The sequence below is a fragment of the Squalius cephalus genome (assembly GCF_949319135.1).
Source record: "Squalius cephalus genome assembly, chromosome: 3".
Lineage (NCBI taxonomy): Eukaryota > Metazoa > Chordata > Actinopteri > Cypriniformes > Leuciscidae > Squalius > Squalius cephalus.
Window position 1 is genome coordinate 13305922 of NC_137124.1, and position 16518 is coordinate 13322439.

At 36.4% G+C, this 16518-nt stretch overlaps 1 protein-coding gene across 1 annotated transcript in view; it reads right to left on the bottom strand.

Annotated features, from left to right (window-relative positions):
* igf1rb (insulin-like growth factor 1b receptor) overlaps nt 1-16518 on the bottom strand; it is an 85180-nt gene that overhangs the window by 6964 nt on the left and 61698 nt on the right. Inside the window, exons 10-20 of the mRNA XM_079867207.1 lie at nt 16178-16382; nt 11006-11286; nt 10780-10913; nt 9745-9910; nt 9532-9631; nt 9257-9327; nt 8928-9157; nt 8700-8807; nt 7626-7785; nt 6636-6765; nt 2157-2291 (exon numbers count right to left, since the gene is read on the bottom strand). Coding sequence (XP_079723333.1) covers nt 2157-2291; nt 6636-6765; nt 7626-7785; nt 8700-8807; nt 8928-9157; nt 9257-9327; nt 9532-9631; nt 9745-9910; nt 10780-10913; nt 11006-11286; nt 16178-16382 — 1720 coding nt within the window. The remainder of the gene's footprint in view (nt 1-2156; nt 2292-6635; nt 6766-7625; nt 7786-8699; nt 8808-8927; nt 9158-9256; nt 9328-9531; nt 9632-9744; nt 9911-10779; nt 10914-11005; nt 11287-16177; nt 16383-16518) is intronic.

Sequence of the window (16518 nt, forward strand, 5' to 3'; positions counted from 1 at the left end):
GCCGGTCTGAGTATTTCACAATCTGCTCAGTTACTGGGATTTTCACGCACAACCATTTCTAGGGTTTACAAAGAATGGTGTGAAAAGGGAAAAACATCCAGTATGCGGCAGTCCTGTGGGCAAAAATGCCTTGTTGATGCTAGAGGTCAGAGGAGAATGGGCCGACTGATTCAAGCTGATAGAAGAGCAACTTTGACTGAAATAACCACTCGTTACAACCGACTTGAGGTATGCAGCAAAGCATTTGTGAAGCCACAACACGCACAACCTTGAGGCGGATGGGCTACAACAGCAGAAGACCCCACCAGGTACCACTCATCTCCACTACAAATAGGAAAAAGAGGCTACAATTTGCACGAGCTCACCAAAATTGGACAGTTGAAGACTGGAAAAATGTTGCCTGGTCTGATGAGTCTCGATTTCTGTTGAGACATTCAGATGGTAGAGTCAAAATTTGGCGTAAACAGAATGAGAACATAGATCCATCATGCCTTGTTACCACTGTGCAGGCTGGTGGTGGTGGTGTAATGGTGTGGGGGATGTTTTCTTGGCACACTTTAGGCCCCTTAGTGCCAATTGGGCATCGTTTAAATGCCACGGCCTACCTGAGCATTGTTTCTGACCATGTCCATCCCTTTATGACCACCATGTACCCATCCTCTAATGGCTACTTCCAGCAGGATAATGCACCATGTCACAAAGCTCGAATCAATTCAAATTGGTTTCTTGAACAAGACAATGAGTTCACTGTACTAAAATGGCCCCCAGTCACCAGATCTCAACCCAATAGAGCATCTTTGGGATGTGGTGGAACGGGAGCTTCGTGCCCTGGATGTGCATCCCACAAATCTCCATCAACTGCAAGATACTATCCTATCAATATGGGCCAACATTTCTAAAGAATGCTTTCAGCACCTTGTTGAATCAATGCAACGTAAAATTAAGGCAGTTCTGAAGGCGAAAGGGGGTCAAACACAGTATTAGTATGGTGTTCCTAATAATCCTTTAGGTGAGTGTATATAAAATCAGAAAAATATCTAAATCATATTTAATTAAATATATTTACATATGAATTGAATATATTTAATTGAATATATATATAGATATGTTTAAAATGGATAAATATTTAGAAATGCATATATAGATACAATATACAATAATACAAGGCTGAAAAATATATTTTATAGATATTTTATTTTAGCTATATCACCCTAATTTAACAGATTAATTTGGTCATTTATTAGATTAAAAACAAGATGTGGCTGACAAAAAAATGTTGGTGTTAAATGGCCAAATGGGAACGTAAGCCATCTCTGACATCCAAAACTAGCTTTCCATTGTTTGTACCACTTTCTTCCCAAAACACATATCTATCTACCAACTTTCCTGATATAATGTTCTATTATTAAAAATGTGGCATCCTTGTATAGCTCCGAGTGCTCGTATTTCACTGCCAGCTCTCACACTTTAGATAAAACACAGACTTGAAGCCAGACGCAACCTCACTCAAACCACGCCAAAGAAAACCCAGAGCTTGGAGGCTCACATAGATAAACAAATTATACTTAAATTTAGCGCACAGCACCCACTGGAAGAGCATTAGACTTAGCAGTTTTAAAATCCAAAACAAATTATAGCCGAAGTCAAAAACTGTTTGTTAAATACCACTGATTCTCAAGCTAATCTAGATTTTTTTTTGTCAATTCTTGTTTTCAGTTTTGTGACATTACCACCTGAATCAGGCAGTAGGTGGCAGACTTTCTACTTTTTAAAAGGATTGTTCACCCAAAAATGAAAATTCATCATCATCATCTATTTACCATCATGTCCTTCCAAACCTATATGAAAATTCATATTGAGCAATTTCAAAAGTGCCACAACAAGATGTTGCACCAGGTTTGACATCAATGAAACCTAACTAGTATAGAAAGAAAAGTGATATTGAATTTCGGTCTGTTTCTCACATAAAAATATAACATAGAAGACTTAGAATATAGTGCAAGAGTTATATGGATCACTTTCATGTTTTTGTCCTTTTTGGAGCTTGAGATTCTCTGATAACTGTCTGCTTAAAAAACAGCGTCAAGCTTTTTAAAATGATTGTGTTCCATTGAAGTCAAATAAATGCATAAAGTGAGTGAAAGATGATGACTTACAGCATATCAGGGCAGTTGTCTGGTTTGTCCAGTAGTCCTCCCTCCATGACAAACCGCAGTACCTGCTCATTGGACATGCCCTGATAGGGTTGCTCAGCCAGGGTGGCTATTTCCCACAACACCACCCCAAAGGACCTGCAAGAAGAGAACAGACGAGAACAGTTAGAAAAGATCTACATTGATAGCGACTAGGAATTTCAGTTTACATAAATTCCCATAATCGGTCAATGTTTAAAGGGTTAGTTCACCCAAAAATGAAAATTCTGTCAGTAATTACTCCCCCTCATGTCGTTCCAAACCCGTAAGACTTTCGTTCATCTTCAGAACACAAATGAAGATCTTTTTGATGATATAAACATTCATCAGCTCACACATCAGTTGTGGTAAATGAAAGCTCAACGATGTTGGCTTGACGTGCAAGAACCAATGAGGTTTGTTCTCATGTGTTACGCAGCACGTTTGAGTTTATGTTTGCGTATCAATGTTTATATGTGAATAAAAGACTAAAATCAATCTGTTCATCATGTAAAAGAATTGAGTATCTTCAGAAAATTTGGACTAAACCACTCAATTCATTAGTTTTACGATCTCTTTATGACAGTTTTGAAGCGTCAACATGGTAGTTGTGTAGCTGTCAAGAGGGACAGAAAGCTCTCAGATTTCATCACAAAGATCTTCATTTGTGTTCGAAGATTAATGAAAGTCTTACCGGTTTGGAACGACATGAGAGTGAGTAAATAATGACAGAATTTTATGGGTGAACTACCCTTTAAATTAACGATCAATTAATCGTTAACCTCTTGTATCCGAAGAGGTGAATATAGGGAATATGACCATCTCTTAACAAGTGCTTTTAAATTTGCTGACATATTAGAAGTGATCAATTTCCATAGGGTGAAAAAATAAATGCTTTAAATTTGATCTGTAAAATCACTGTACATTAACAGATAGACGTATCATATATTGTCGACTAGTAGAAAAAAAACAAGCATATTTGTTTCACAGAGACCAAACTACACTAAGTATTTGAAGTAGTATGAAAAAGTGAAGCACATTTAAACAGTATGCATATGACGATTTTGTGCCACATTTTTGTTTGTAACTTAGCAAAACAATTGTGAACCATAGTAGATCATATATCTTCATTTAGAGCAGGTGATCTAGAACGAGCCCAAACACAACATAAGACAATGCGTAGATCACGGAGTGACACGACATGCAGCTTGGCTAAAGCTATATGGCTTCCAATCCAGTGTTTTCCAACACCAACCAACGTCATTTGAAAACTCAATCAATGGATACTGGATCTCCAGTGTGGGGGGTGGGTATGGACGATGTGTAGAGACCAATCGCACACCGTTTCCCAGCTAGAGCACACTTAGATTGGTTTGATTGCTCAGATTGACAGGTCTTAATTTACCATGCACTACAGAATAGAAGCGCACAGCTGAAACAGCGCTGGAAGATCATCACTCATAAAACCAAGATCTTCGCTTGTTTATTCTATGTACTTTTATTGTGGGGTTTACACATGTAAGTAGTTCTTATGTTCAGTACAATCACTTGTTTGGAGGGTCTTTTGGTTAATTATGGTTCAAAGTAAACGGCTAGCCTTACTAATCCACTGCATGGCTTGACATATAGATTATTAGATATTTAGAATATGTAACATGTTCATTTTCACTCATTTGTCTGCTGCACGTGGTTTGCGCCCGAGACACACACACCTCAAAACTACGCACTCTAATCATGACCATCGATACGTTTTTATAGATTAAATTATCATCGACAATTAATCGATCATCGATTAATCGTTAGCATACCTAATAACGAACAAAGTGTTCGTTCAAGCGCCTTCAAGTTACTGATTTTCTGTTTAATATCGGAGTAAGTTCAGTTGAAAGCTGCTCGCTCGTAAAAAAGAACGTTTTTTTCAAGAAATAATATCAATATTTTTACTGAGAATGAGAGATGTGTGTATACTTACCTGAAACTTTCAAATGGGAGCAAGTTGTCATTATAATGAGTCAGCCGCTCTGACAAACGATATAATATAATGTGGTCTGTTGAGAATAAAGCTATTAAAGCACATAACAAAAATACCTTCAGTCGTGCTTCACTCGAGTAATCTTTCTTTTGGTTCTCCTTATTCTTTTTCTATAAGTGTTGTACATCTAAATTAGATACAAAAGTGATTCAAAGCTAGCAACAAATAAATATAGGCTGTTCCAAAAACCGAATGAGCTGCTTTGTGGTTTACAACTGCATAAATATTGGAAATGCTTTACATTAGGCAGCAACTCATAAAACACAACTATTGAATGAAATAATACATTTTAATTGCACTGAACTATTTGCATCAATACTTCACAGTACTGAATAAAATGTTCCTTTGTAATCCACATTTCTCTCATGCCGTTCACCATATTGGATTTATGCATTCTGGTGTTGCCTTTTACATAAAGCACAGATGTGACTACACACTATAGCATTTCTCACCAGGCTTGACTAACACTGACTGCAATATAGCTGACGTTAACATGTTGCGAAGCACATTTAAATATTGAGTGAGAGATTTTTTTATTTATTTCACACTTAATTAACTAGTGTCTCGGGCTGAAGCAGGGAAACACCCTGGATGGATGGAAATTAAATTAAATGGGGGGAAAAAAGGATAAAAACTTGGATATTGTGCTAAATAAAAATTAAAAATACAATTCGATTTTTATTGTGCTTATTGCAATGCATATGCAATGCAAGGAAATGTGATGCTGCATAACAATTCGGCTAAAGCAGAGTATATACTACAAGATTTAGAACAGAGCCTGAATACTAACAATTTTATTCCTAATAAGCAGAGGAAACTATAAGTAAGACATTTTTAGGTTTAATGCTCACCGATTGACAATGGACGATAGAACAATGTCCAGGAAATTATTCATTATTTTAAAATGAGTAATTATTCATTATTTTGCACTTCCGTTTGGTGCCGTAAAAATGGGCCCTTTTTACGTTTCTGGGTTTTTTAGAAGTGGAAGTAGTTATAATTGGGTAAACTTCTTTAGCGGTGAATGGGAGACAACAACCGATAAAATGTTTTTGCATTTGTTCTAAAGCAAATGAAGAAGAAAAAATCAGCAATAGCATTTCCACAACTTTCCAAAAGAGTGAAAAAATACAGAGAGATTGATTCCAGCACTCAGAAGAAAGAATGATGTCAAATTTGCCGTCACTCCCTCAGCCGTAGTATTAGAAACACCACTTTACAATAAGGTTTCATTAGTTAAAATAAGTCAATGCGTTAACTAACAATGAATAAAACATTTGTTACAGTATTTTTTAATCTTTGTTAATGTTAGTTTATAAAAATACAGTCATTCATTGTTTGTACATTTTAGTTCACAGTGCATTAACTAATGTAAACAAATAAAACCTTTTATTTTAATAATGAATTAGTAAATGTTGAAATTAACATTAATTTAGATTAATTAGTGCTGTAGAAGTATTTTTCATTCTTAATTCATGTTAACTAAAGTAGGGAACTAATGAAACCTTATTGTAAAGTGTTACCAAAAACTTTACTAGATTTGCAACGTTGATAAGTGAGGAAGCGAGTCATCAGAGTCCGTGAAAAAGGTCAATTACACACATAACCTTTAAGATACAGCCATTATATTCAAATTCTGATCTTAACCACTGTCGCAGAATTTCTTTCACATGGTACATTTGTGATTACTGGCGAAACACTACTCCACTCCTCTGTCTGATCCTTGTGTAAAGTTTACCAGACAGAAATTCATTATTATCAAGGCCTGTCGGTGACCCTGGTCAGACATGAAAGGTGAACTGTTAGGGCAGACTCTCCAAACACCTGGACGGAAACTTGAGAACATTGTAATTAAGTTCAAATCTCTTCCTGAACAGGGAGTGCTTGATTCTGATCCTTAACAAAAGATTTAAGTGTGAACCTCCCAGCGAGTCCAAAGAGCTACTTATCATGACATGGGAGGACGACTCGACCAAAGATTCCTTGAGGCTCTCGAATGCCACACATATCAGCCACAGCTGTTGTAGTTTCCGGAAAAGCGCGGTCTAGACTCCCCGAGGTTTTCTTTGAAAGTTTGTTAAATGAGACTAGCATATGAGGGAAATGTTTCTAGCTCATATGAGGGCTGATGAGGCTTGATTGCCAGCTTCATTTGAAATATATGGAAAGATGTTTCTCCTCATTGCCTACCGCATTAACGTATGCACTATGTAATGGAAAATGTGTGTTGAGCTGCGCGAGTGTGGTTTTCATTTCTCGTTTAGCTAGCGGAGGAACTGTAATGGACACAGATGTCGTTCCACAGCCACGGTGACTAGACTGATGCACCCCGCTATGTTGTGCACTATACGTCTCAGATGATTTCTCGATGTGTTTTTAACATCATTTAAACATGCACACACTGATTGTCTGTAGAATACAGGAAAGCTTACCAGACATCAGACATTGTGGTAAACACTCCATCTTTGAGGGACTCGGGGGACATCCAGCGCACAGGCAGTAGTCCCTTGCCTCCTTTTCTGTAGTAATCCGTCTCATAAATGTCCCGCGTCATGCCAAAGTCTACAGATTGAGGATAAATGAAGTGAAATTACTAAGGTTCTATAGTTTTCCTGGAGATTTAGCCAAACAAAATGAAGAACATTTACAGCATTTTCAGCGACTCATTATTTATTCATTATGGAATAATAAAACTGGCGATTCAGGGAAGCTAAAATAAATATTTTTCATGCTACAAATGAATAAATAGGCATAATGAATGCAATATAGCAATGTAACGGTTATAAAATTGAAAGTATGAAAGATGGATAAATCTGTTGAAATGTTAGCCATTATTTTTTGGACTTAATTCAATAGGTTGTTGATTGGATAGCGGCAGATCTGAATATGAGTTTGCAGTCGACAAAGAAAGGGGCGCAGATTTTTTATAAAAAAATTATAAGGTGAAAATTTTTTTGTAAAAACTGGAACATGCATGGATGAATCATTTACAGCCAGATCAATAACATGTATTTACAAAATAGATTTCCATTTCATGCCATCTTAAAAATAACGAAAACAATTAAACATTAAAAATCTATTATTAAATGTCTGTATTATTTAGTATTTAATTTTGTTGTGAAACAATGAGAAATAGTGAAAAATGTCAAAAGGTGTTAAATCTGAGGTGTAATTTGTCAATGCAATATTTTTCAATTTAATAATTGTGAAATGATCAATAATTATTGTGAAATGCCCCTAGCTTAAGATAATTAAAATATGCTAAAACCCTCTCAGAGAAGCTGCGTCTCAAAATTAATTTAGCTTCTAAAACATAATAAAGCTAAATGAAAAAAATCCATATTTTAATGAGTCTTAAATAGTTATTCATATTGCACATAGTTGAGAAAAGCAAATACATTTTTTCTCATTTCATCACATACCACCAATTTTGACTGCAAAATCCTCTGCCACCATGCAATTCCTTGCTGCCAAGTCTCTGTGAACAAACTTGTTGGCGTTGAGGTAAGCCATGCCATCCGCTATCTCTCCTGCCATCTGAATCATCTTCTTCAATGGTGGCAAAGGCAAGCTGGAGGTGTTCTGAGGAAGGATGAGGAAGAGGAGAACAACACTCTCAAGCTATGTTCCAAAACCCAGTGAGTCTTGCTGAAACTTTGCATCATGCAAATTAGTCTCAGCCTCAGACCGTTGGCTGAACGTCTGATGCATAAGCAACACAAAATGGGAAACACTTCAAAGTCGTCATCTGATAGGTTGAATTCTACAGGATTTACGGGAGATTTGTGTGTCACATTCTTTAATGGAAACAAAAATGAGGTGAAGCCAAACCACCTCATGGAAGAAGAATGCAGTCGTGTTTACAACTGTGACAATGAGCACTTTTCAGGATAAACTAAACGCTGGATTTTCAAAAAATATGTGAAGTTTGCAGTAAACTTGCACAGTGTTCTTGAATGAATAATTCATTAGATGTACGGTCTGCTATCGTAGGAACATTGACATTACATTTTCACGGCCATAAGCATGACGCAGAACAAAACGAACTGTGATTGGTTGCTTTATATGTCGGTCAGATGTCCTCTTGGGCGATCCTTGGCCGATGAATGTGTGTATGCAGAATTGCTGCCTGAGAAGAACATTTCAAATCAGTCACTCTCGAGGTTACGTTTTTCATTAAGGATGAAGCCTTAGAAAGTAAGGTAAGCTAAGCTCACTAGGTTTGGGAATAGAGATCAAGCAACTGAATTGGAGGGGCTTATAGACTAGAGGCTGCATCCCAGGAGCGCACTGCAGTGAGCAGTCCAAATAGGGAAAGAAATTTGTGAATGGAAGATTAATTTTGATTAATGGAAATCGCTCAATTATGCATCATAATTCCACCACACTTCCAGGTGGCAGTCTTTAACTTGCTGGAATTCAGAACGGTTCGGAAAAAATCAGTCTGATTAGCCAAATATTTGATCAACGATGTGAAGATCTGTGCCTGTATTCACCTCAGCGGATCGAAGCGAGCGTAGGTAACTCTTCAGATCTCCTCGTGTCATCAGCTCCATGATCACCAGTGTGGGCTGACCCTGCGAGACCACACCCAGTAGACGCACCTAAACCAATCACAAAAGACATCACAGGGTCCCAAGTCAACATTATTTAACAGTTTTAAGGCTACTATACACCAATACTGTGAGTATAAGATGAGATTTGTCATGAGTTCTTTGACTAACCACATGGTGACAATTGAACTCCTTCATCACAGAGGCTTCATTAAGGAACTCAATGCGTTCATGCAAGCTAGCCGATTCGTTGACCGTTTTGATGGCCACCCTGGTTTCCGGCTCATCTTTGACAACACCTTTCGCGATGCCCTCATACACCATACCAAAAGATCCTTGTCCAAGCTCTCGGCACATGGTGATTTTCTCTCGCTCCACTTCCCATTCATCCGGCACATACACTGCAAGCATTAATTACAATAGAAGTTAGTCACAAATAAACTGAATATTTACAAAAACTGTTTAAGTGGAGTCGATCCTGCCCTTGATTGAATACTCACTCTCTGCTGCGCTGAAGTACTCTGGGTTAACGGATGCGTAAAGGACTCCATTTCCAAGCCTGTCACTGTTTCTGTGGATTCCAGAAAGCACTTATTTAGCAAAAACAGCACTCAACATGTAATGGAGAACAAGAGGGAAATATTGTCAAGTTTCTATATCACTTTTTTATATATATTACAGAATCTGGAATTCTCAGATAGGTACATTTCATCCAGAGGGGCCTATGTTGTTAAAATCAATTATGAGAGTATAGATGTGTAGTTAAAACTAGTACCGTTTCTTGTTCACCAAGATGAAAGCCACTGCAGCGAAGGCGGCGAAAATCAGGATGATCGGGATAATCATGAAGTACAGGAAGTGTTCATAATGTGTTTCTTGAGTGTGCAAGAAAAAAAAAGTCAAAACTCAATAATGTGTCAATTTCTTTTTGAAATTCTAATACTTTTGGAATTGAAAGTGATTGGAAGTGAAATCATGGTAAACCTACGTTCAACCTGAATCACATAGAAAGCTATGGGTTGAGTCCACGACCCGTTTCCGGCGAGAGACGTAGCCCGCACACGGGCAGAATAGTTCCCAGGTCCCAAATTGGAGAGTTTTACCCCTTTGTGCTCCCTGTAGTGTTGACGGGATACACACTCGTGCTTCTCAGGCTGTAAAAGGAAAAAAGAAAACAAAAGATCAACACATAAATCAATAGTTGATAAATTAGTTAACAATAATTGCAAATATGCAGGGGGGGGGGGGGGGGAGACCCTAACTGGGTCATTTTTTGTATGCAGGTTATTCATTTAAGTAAATTTATTATAAATATATTGTTAAATATATTATTTTAAATAAAAATGTTAAAATATTATCAAATATTATTCAGTAACTATAATAATTCAACTCCATGTGCTTCTCTTAGGGAGGCTGATAGGCACGATGTGCAAAGTTTTGATCAGTATCGTGATTGTCTAAATACTTGCGATACTGTTGTTGATCAATCCTCACATAATTATCATTTCATCCCCAGAAATTGAGAAAAAAGCCACTTAAATAAAGAAATCAGTAGCATTATTGCTGATTCTGGTCTTCATTCAAACTACTTAAAGACGCCATTAAACTAAGATTGAATGTGGAAAAAATGTATTAATTGAAATTAAAATGAATTAATTGTGATTAATTACACAAATATGTCAGATTAACTAGTACATTTTTTGTAATCAATTGACAATTATACAATATTATATATATATAGGTGTGGTGGGGCATTAAATCAGCAATATCAACAATGTGGTCAAATGTAACTGATTATAAGGCTAAATAACAAATTTGCTTTTTAAAAATACTTATAATAATAATGTGCCAAACTACTTAAAGTAGATTTTTAATGAAGTCATTTAAGTCCTAAAGTTTGTTTCAAAATATTATTGACATTTTTTGAAAGACTTGAATGTTAAAATCAAAATTTTGTTGGAGATTTTATAAAACCTTGCTTAAACACAAGACACTGATTTGGTGGTTAAAATGCAAGAGGCACCTCTGTCCCAAGACGATACTGAATCTCATACAGCAGGATCAGGCCGTTGGGTTTATGCGGTTCAGGCCACTTCAGGAACACCGAATCCTCCAGACCTTCCCAGGTCACTGAGCCAGGAATGTCATCGGCTCTTTCTACAAGAAAACGAAGAAACCAAAAGGTTTGTCATTGATATTTTTGAATATAGTGCTTCACCACCAATTCCATGTACATGTCCTGATCTTACCTGCCGGTTTGGTGCGGGAAAAGACAAAGGTGGCCGCGCTGCAGTGTCGAACCTCTTCGTTGCAGGCGTGCACGTCGATGCGGTAAACGGTAAAGGGCTGCAGGCCACTGATGTCAGCAGTTCGCTCCTTCACCTTCCTCTCCAGAAAAGAAAATACCCGTCTAGGCGGCTCATCATCTGAGAAGTTTCCTTCGGTCAGGTTCCAGCTTCCTGACAGCAGAGTGTGGATGGAAGTTGTATTGGCCACGCCAAACAGATCTCGCTTTCGCCTGTCGGGAGGTCTGGAACGAGAAAGATGAGATATATTGGAGGAAACAGTAAAACTTCAGCGCAACTTCTGGTGCTGCAGAAACTGATATATTTACAACTTTTATAGAAATGTTCATTTATTTAAAAAAGTATCTGCACAATTGAGCTCTGTTAACACCTCTGTTATTTCATATACAATAAAATGTGCTATTTGAGCTGTAAAGTTGTCCAAATTCGTCTTTTAGGCAGAATAACTTCAAGTAATATGTCCACACATGAAATGTTTAAGTTTTGTGGTTATACTTTTGAAACTGTATATTTTTTAATATTAATTACAGTGTAATGACTTTCGTCAGGCTTCCTATGTAAGTGCATGTATATGTACAGTATCTGTATGTACTGAATATGTGTTTGTTATCTGACAAACAAGTCAATATTTATGCATTTAATTAATATTATAATTAATCTACCTTAAATTTTTATCTTGTATAAAAATGTATTTTTAACACAGATATACTATAGAGAGTAGAGGAAAGAAAGCACAAAGTTAACTTACACACAATAAAAAGCACATAGTATAAAATCCATTTCCATTTATACATAATCACCACTTAGAATTAATATTGGTTTTAATTATTTTTCAGGATCTCTCCTTACATATTCAAAGCCTTTTTTGGTCAACATATGATGATTATAAATTATAAATTAGAAAAAAACAGTTATTGAACCTACAATAAAACAATGACTGAATTAGTTGATTAGTAGATTACTAAAGTAGATTAAGTTTTCTGTGCTTATTGACACTTCAAGAGAAGCTTTTTCCTCAATACTGAGGAGACCATTTTTAACCCCATTTGTGAACGTGTGGGGTAACAACCACATGAGCAAGTTATTCTCGTCCATGCCAAAGCAATCACGTTTTCTGTCCTCAGATGATCTGGCAACGACTCCATCCCCCCTGAATCCTTTCACACACACTCAGACACACCACAGCTGGTCTCCATTCCTCGGCCTGCTAACACTCACACACTGGAGCAGTTTGTCACTCAACTCTCAACAAGTTGCAAGTCCTTCCTCTGCCTGCTAGAAACACACATCCTAGCACCACAGATGGGATGAGTTTGACAGAGCATGTGGCCAGAGAGACGTGATATGAAGCTATACATCTCTGTCTGTATCTGATGCACACTGGATATTCTGGCCCAAGCCCCGTCTTGCCTAATCGCTGGCCTATTGTCTATTGCATAATGCAATCTGTCAGTGAGGTTGTTTTTTTTAGTGACAGAAAATACATTTATAATGTTACATTTTTTGTTACATTTTTTTTTTTTTTTTAATAAATGCTGTTCTTTTCAAATGTCTATTCATCAAAGAATCCTGAAAAAAAATGCATCACGGTTTTCACAGAAATATTAAGCAGCACAACTGTTTTCAACATTGATAAGAAATCATACATTTTTGTGGAATGGTCTGAGCAATTCGATGAAACAAAGTGTTAACATGTTGCAATTTAAAAAAAGGTACAAAAGTTTTATTTTTGATAAGTACAGAAGTGGTGAGGGTGAATGATAACTCTTAACTTGTAAAGCATGCTTTATAATGGTTTTTGTTTATGCTTCCTTATCTTTATCTTAATATTAAGATAAAGCATTATTTAATTTAGTAGTTTTTCTGTATTATCTTAAACGTTATGTTGGATTATCTTGTTCGATTGTGATTTGGTTTGGGTAGTTACTGGGGGTAGGTCCTGATAAGCCTAGGGCTTCTACCTATCCCTTTTCAAACAGGTTAATTATTATGCTAAAAAAAAAAAAAAAGTGTTTGTTTTTCTTGTTTTTGTTTTATTGATTGATATTTCATGTGTTGCTTTTTTTTTTTTTTTTTTTATTGTTCAAAATAAAGTTTTCATTCTTCATTCATTCATTCATTCAAATCATCAAATCAGCGTATTAGAAATATTTCTGAAGGATCATGTGACACTGAAGACTGAAGTAATGATACTGAAAATTCAGCTTTGCTGTCACAATAATAAATAATATTTAAAAATATATTCAAATAAAAAACTGTTACTTTAAATTGCAATATTTCACAATATTACAGCTTTTTTTGTATTTTTGAACAAATAAATTCAGCCTTTTTTGGTGAGGAAAAGAGACTTCTTTAAAAAACTTTTTTTTTTTTTTTTACTTTTACTTTTGAACAGTACTGTACATATTAGTATAAGCTGCATACACTACATCCTATTTTTAACTGTATTTTTTCCCTGAGGTTCACTTATAAGGTCAGACAAGGTTTCTGCATCGAAAGAAGCAATAATTTAGTTTTTGCAAAGTCAACATTCTCTTTCCAAAGAGTAAAGCATGCATTATAGCGTACAGTACATGTTCATAGTCAGTCCATGCTGAAACGTGCCGCTCAAACAGTTATTAGTAGCAGTATGCGATCATGCGTATAAAAATAGACAGTAAAAACACTGTTGTCTTCACGTTTGAAATAAAGCAAATGTTCCATCGCAAAAAAACAAAAAACAAAACTTGTCACATGACGTAACTCCCTCCATTAATTAACAACACATTTAATTGATATGTACCATTCAAATATTTTGGAGTTGCTACAACTTAAAAAGAAAAAAGAAAAAAAGAAGAAAAAGAAGGCTTTTGAAAGAAGTCTCTTATGCTCACCAAAGCTGTATTTATCTGATCAAATATACCGTAACAACAGTAATATTGTGAAATATTATTACAATTTAAAATAACTGTTTTCTATTAGAATATATTTTAAAATGTAATTAATTCCTGTGATGCAAAGCTGGATTTTCAGCATCATTACTCCAGTCTTCAGTGTCACATGATCCTTCAGAAATCATTCTATGATGCTGATTTGCTCAAGAAAGTTCAAAAGAAAAGCATTTAATAGTGAACAGTAAATATTTTTTTGAATTTTCCTAAAAATACTGTCACTACTGATCAATTTAATGCATCCTTGATGGATAAACTATTCATTTATTTCCAAAAAACAACAACAACATGTAAACGGTAGTTAGTTTAATGATGGAATGGATATTATGCAAAAGCCACTTATTTTTTATGGTCTCAAGCAATAAATAAAAAAAACAAATCCAAACAATTAAAAAATCCACATGGTTTGAGGAATCAAATAAAACCCCTAAACCTTATTATGACCACACCGCTTTTTAGAAAGTACCACTAAAAATGGTACCAGCAGTGTTAGTTAGTATGCCATTCTGAACATTCCCCATCTCTAAACCAAGCGACTTTCCCTCGTAATCTCTGTCCCTTCTGTTCCCACATGCCCCTGAAACAGCTTTTTCATTCTCTCTCAATCTTCTTTCTGTGGCTCCCTCCGTGCAGAGCGGCATTCATTGATCTGTGTGCTCTCCGGCTGGAGGGGAACTTCCCTTTATTTCATTGGTATTCCAGATGGAATTACTGTGCATTTCCTGGCAGCAGAGCGGTTTGAGAGGGGAATGGCAAACTGAATGGATATGATTTCCTCTCCTTCTCGTTCCCCCTTCCTCTGGCTCTCTCCAAATCCTGAACTTCGAGGGAACTCGAGGCACTTCCCTCAATATCTCGGTTTTCAATAAAAACAGGTTGTGCTGGCCAGGGTACAGACATACTTCTCAGCTGCCTGACATAGTTCTGGCACCGTTGCTTTCGTCGACAGCCAAGCAATGACAAACACGCAGAGGAAAGAAAAAAAAAAAAAGTGGATCAGACAGAGCAGGATAATCCAGCCCTGAATCACGCAGGCCAGGATGGAGAATCAATGCCATTTTGATGTCCTGCATCGCCTGAAACTCGAATTCAAAACTACATTGATTTTAATACAAGTCTGCTCAGGTATACAGCGATTTTGGCTCGCTCGGCAGGACACATGCGCCGCCCAGCCCCGATGATGGATGATAATAGGATACAGATGTCGGTCCTCATTTTAGCACATAACACTTAATGCGTTACACCTTTGAGATCAGAGAGAAAACGAGGCTTACATAGTCATTTACATTTGCTTTGCATGGTCTCCCGTGTTATTTGGATCCAGACCCAAGAGCCCGTACCACACAATTACCAACACCAGCGCCGGAGGGAAACAATTACTAAGGGAACGCTGAAAATGTTCCAAAACAACCTCTCAGACGAGAAACAAAGAGCCATTACAAACGCTAACATCCAGAGACATCAACAGTCCCTTTCAATCTTCATCTTTGAGATAACAAAAGGTTAACAGGGATTTATTTACTATTACAGGTTTTAATTTGAAGTTAAATGGATGTTTTGTACTGGCTGACGCATCAAAACTTGAACGAGGATGAGTTCACATGTTTTTCGAGGCTTCAACTCTGACATTAACTTTAAAGTTCTTGCCAATTTAAGTATTAGTTAATGCTTACAGTATGTCATTACAAATAAGTAGCATGAGAAATACAAAAGGAGACTATTCTGTTAAAATACAGTTTATAGCAAAATAAAAGTACCGTAAAAGTGGTATTTTATGGTCAGTAAGATTTTTTTTTTAATTAATACTTTTATTCAGCAAGGACACATTAAATTGATCAAAAGTGACAATTACAATAGAAGTTGACCGATATGGTGATTATGATACTAAGTTGGTAATTCTGGCCGGTAATCAGTTATAAGAAAACTAAAAAGAAAATGACTGAAAAGTATTAGAAAATGAATTATAATTAATTTTATAACCCCCCCCCCCCCCCCCCCCCCTTTACATCAATTATATATTTACTGTAAAAAAAAAAAAAAAAAAAAGGAATGTCAGATGAAAACAGATATTTTAAATTGTATTAATGATATATATTTTTTATGACATAAATGCAGACTTGATTGCATTCAAAAAAACATTTGAAGAAAGTAACAATCATATTTGTGATCAAACTCCTGGGTTTACCTGGGGGTGAATACGGCATTATGAAGGAAATTCTCAAAGGCTTTAGCGAGGTAGAGATCGTCCTCGATTTGCTTCAGATCCTTCTCTGTTTTAGGGCATGGACAACAGGGGACTTTGTCCCTCCCCCCTGTTTCAGGATTGGTGGGTTTGGTGTCTTCGGTTTCTGTCAAACCCGTGGCTGAAATCCTGACGGGGATCTTCAGTTCTGTCAGGAAACAACATAAACATGGTTACATTTTTCCTGCAGTGATCTGGTATCATTTCAATATGCTCAAAATGTCAATTCTGAAAGCCCCACAGAAAAGCAAGAAAGAAAACAAATTAAATCAAAGTATGAGTAA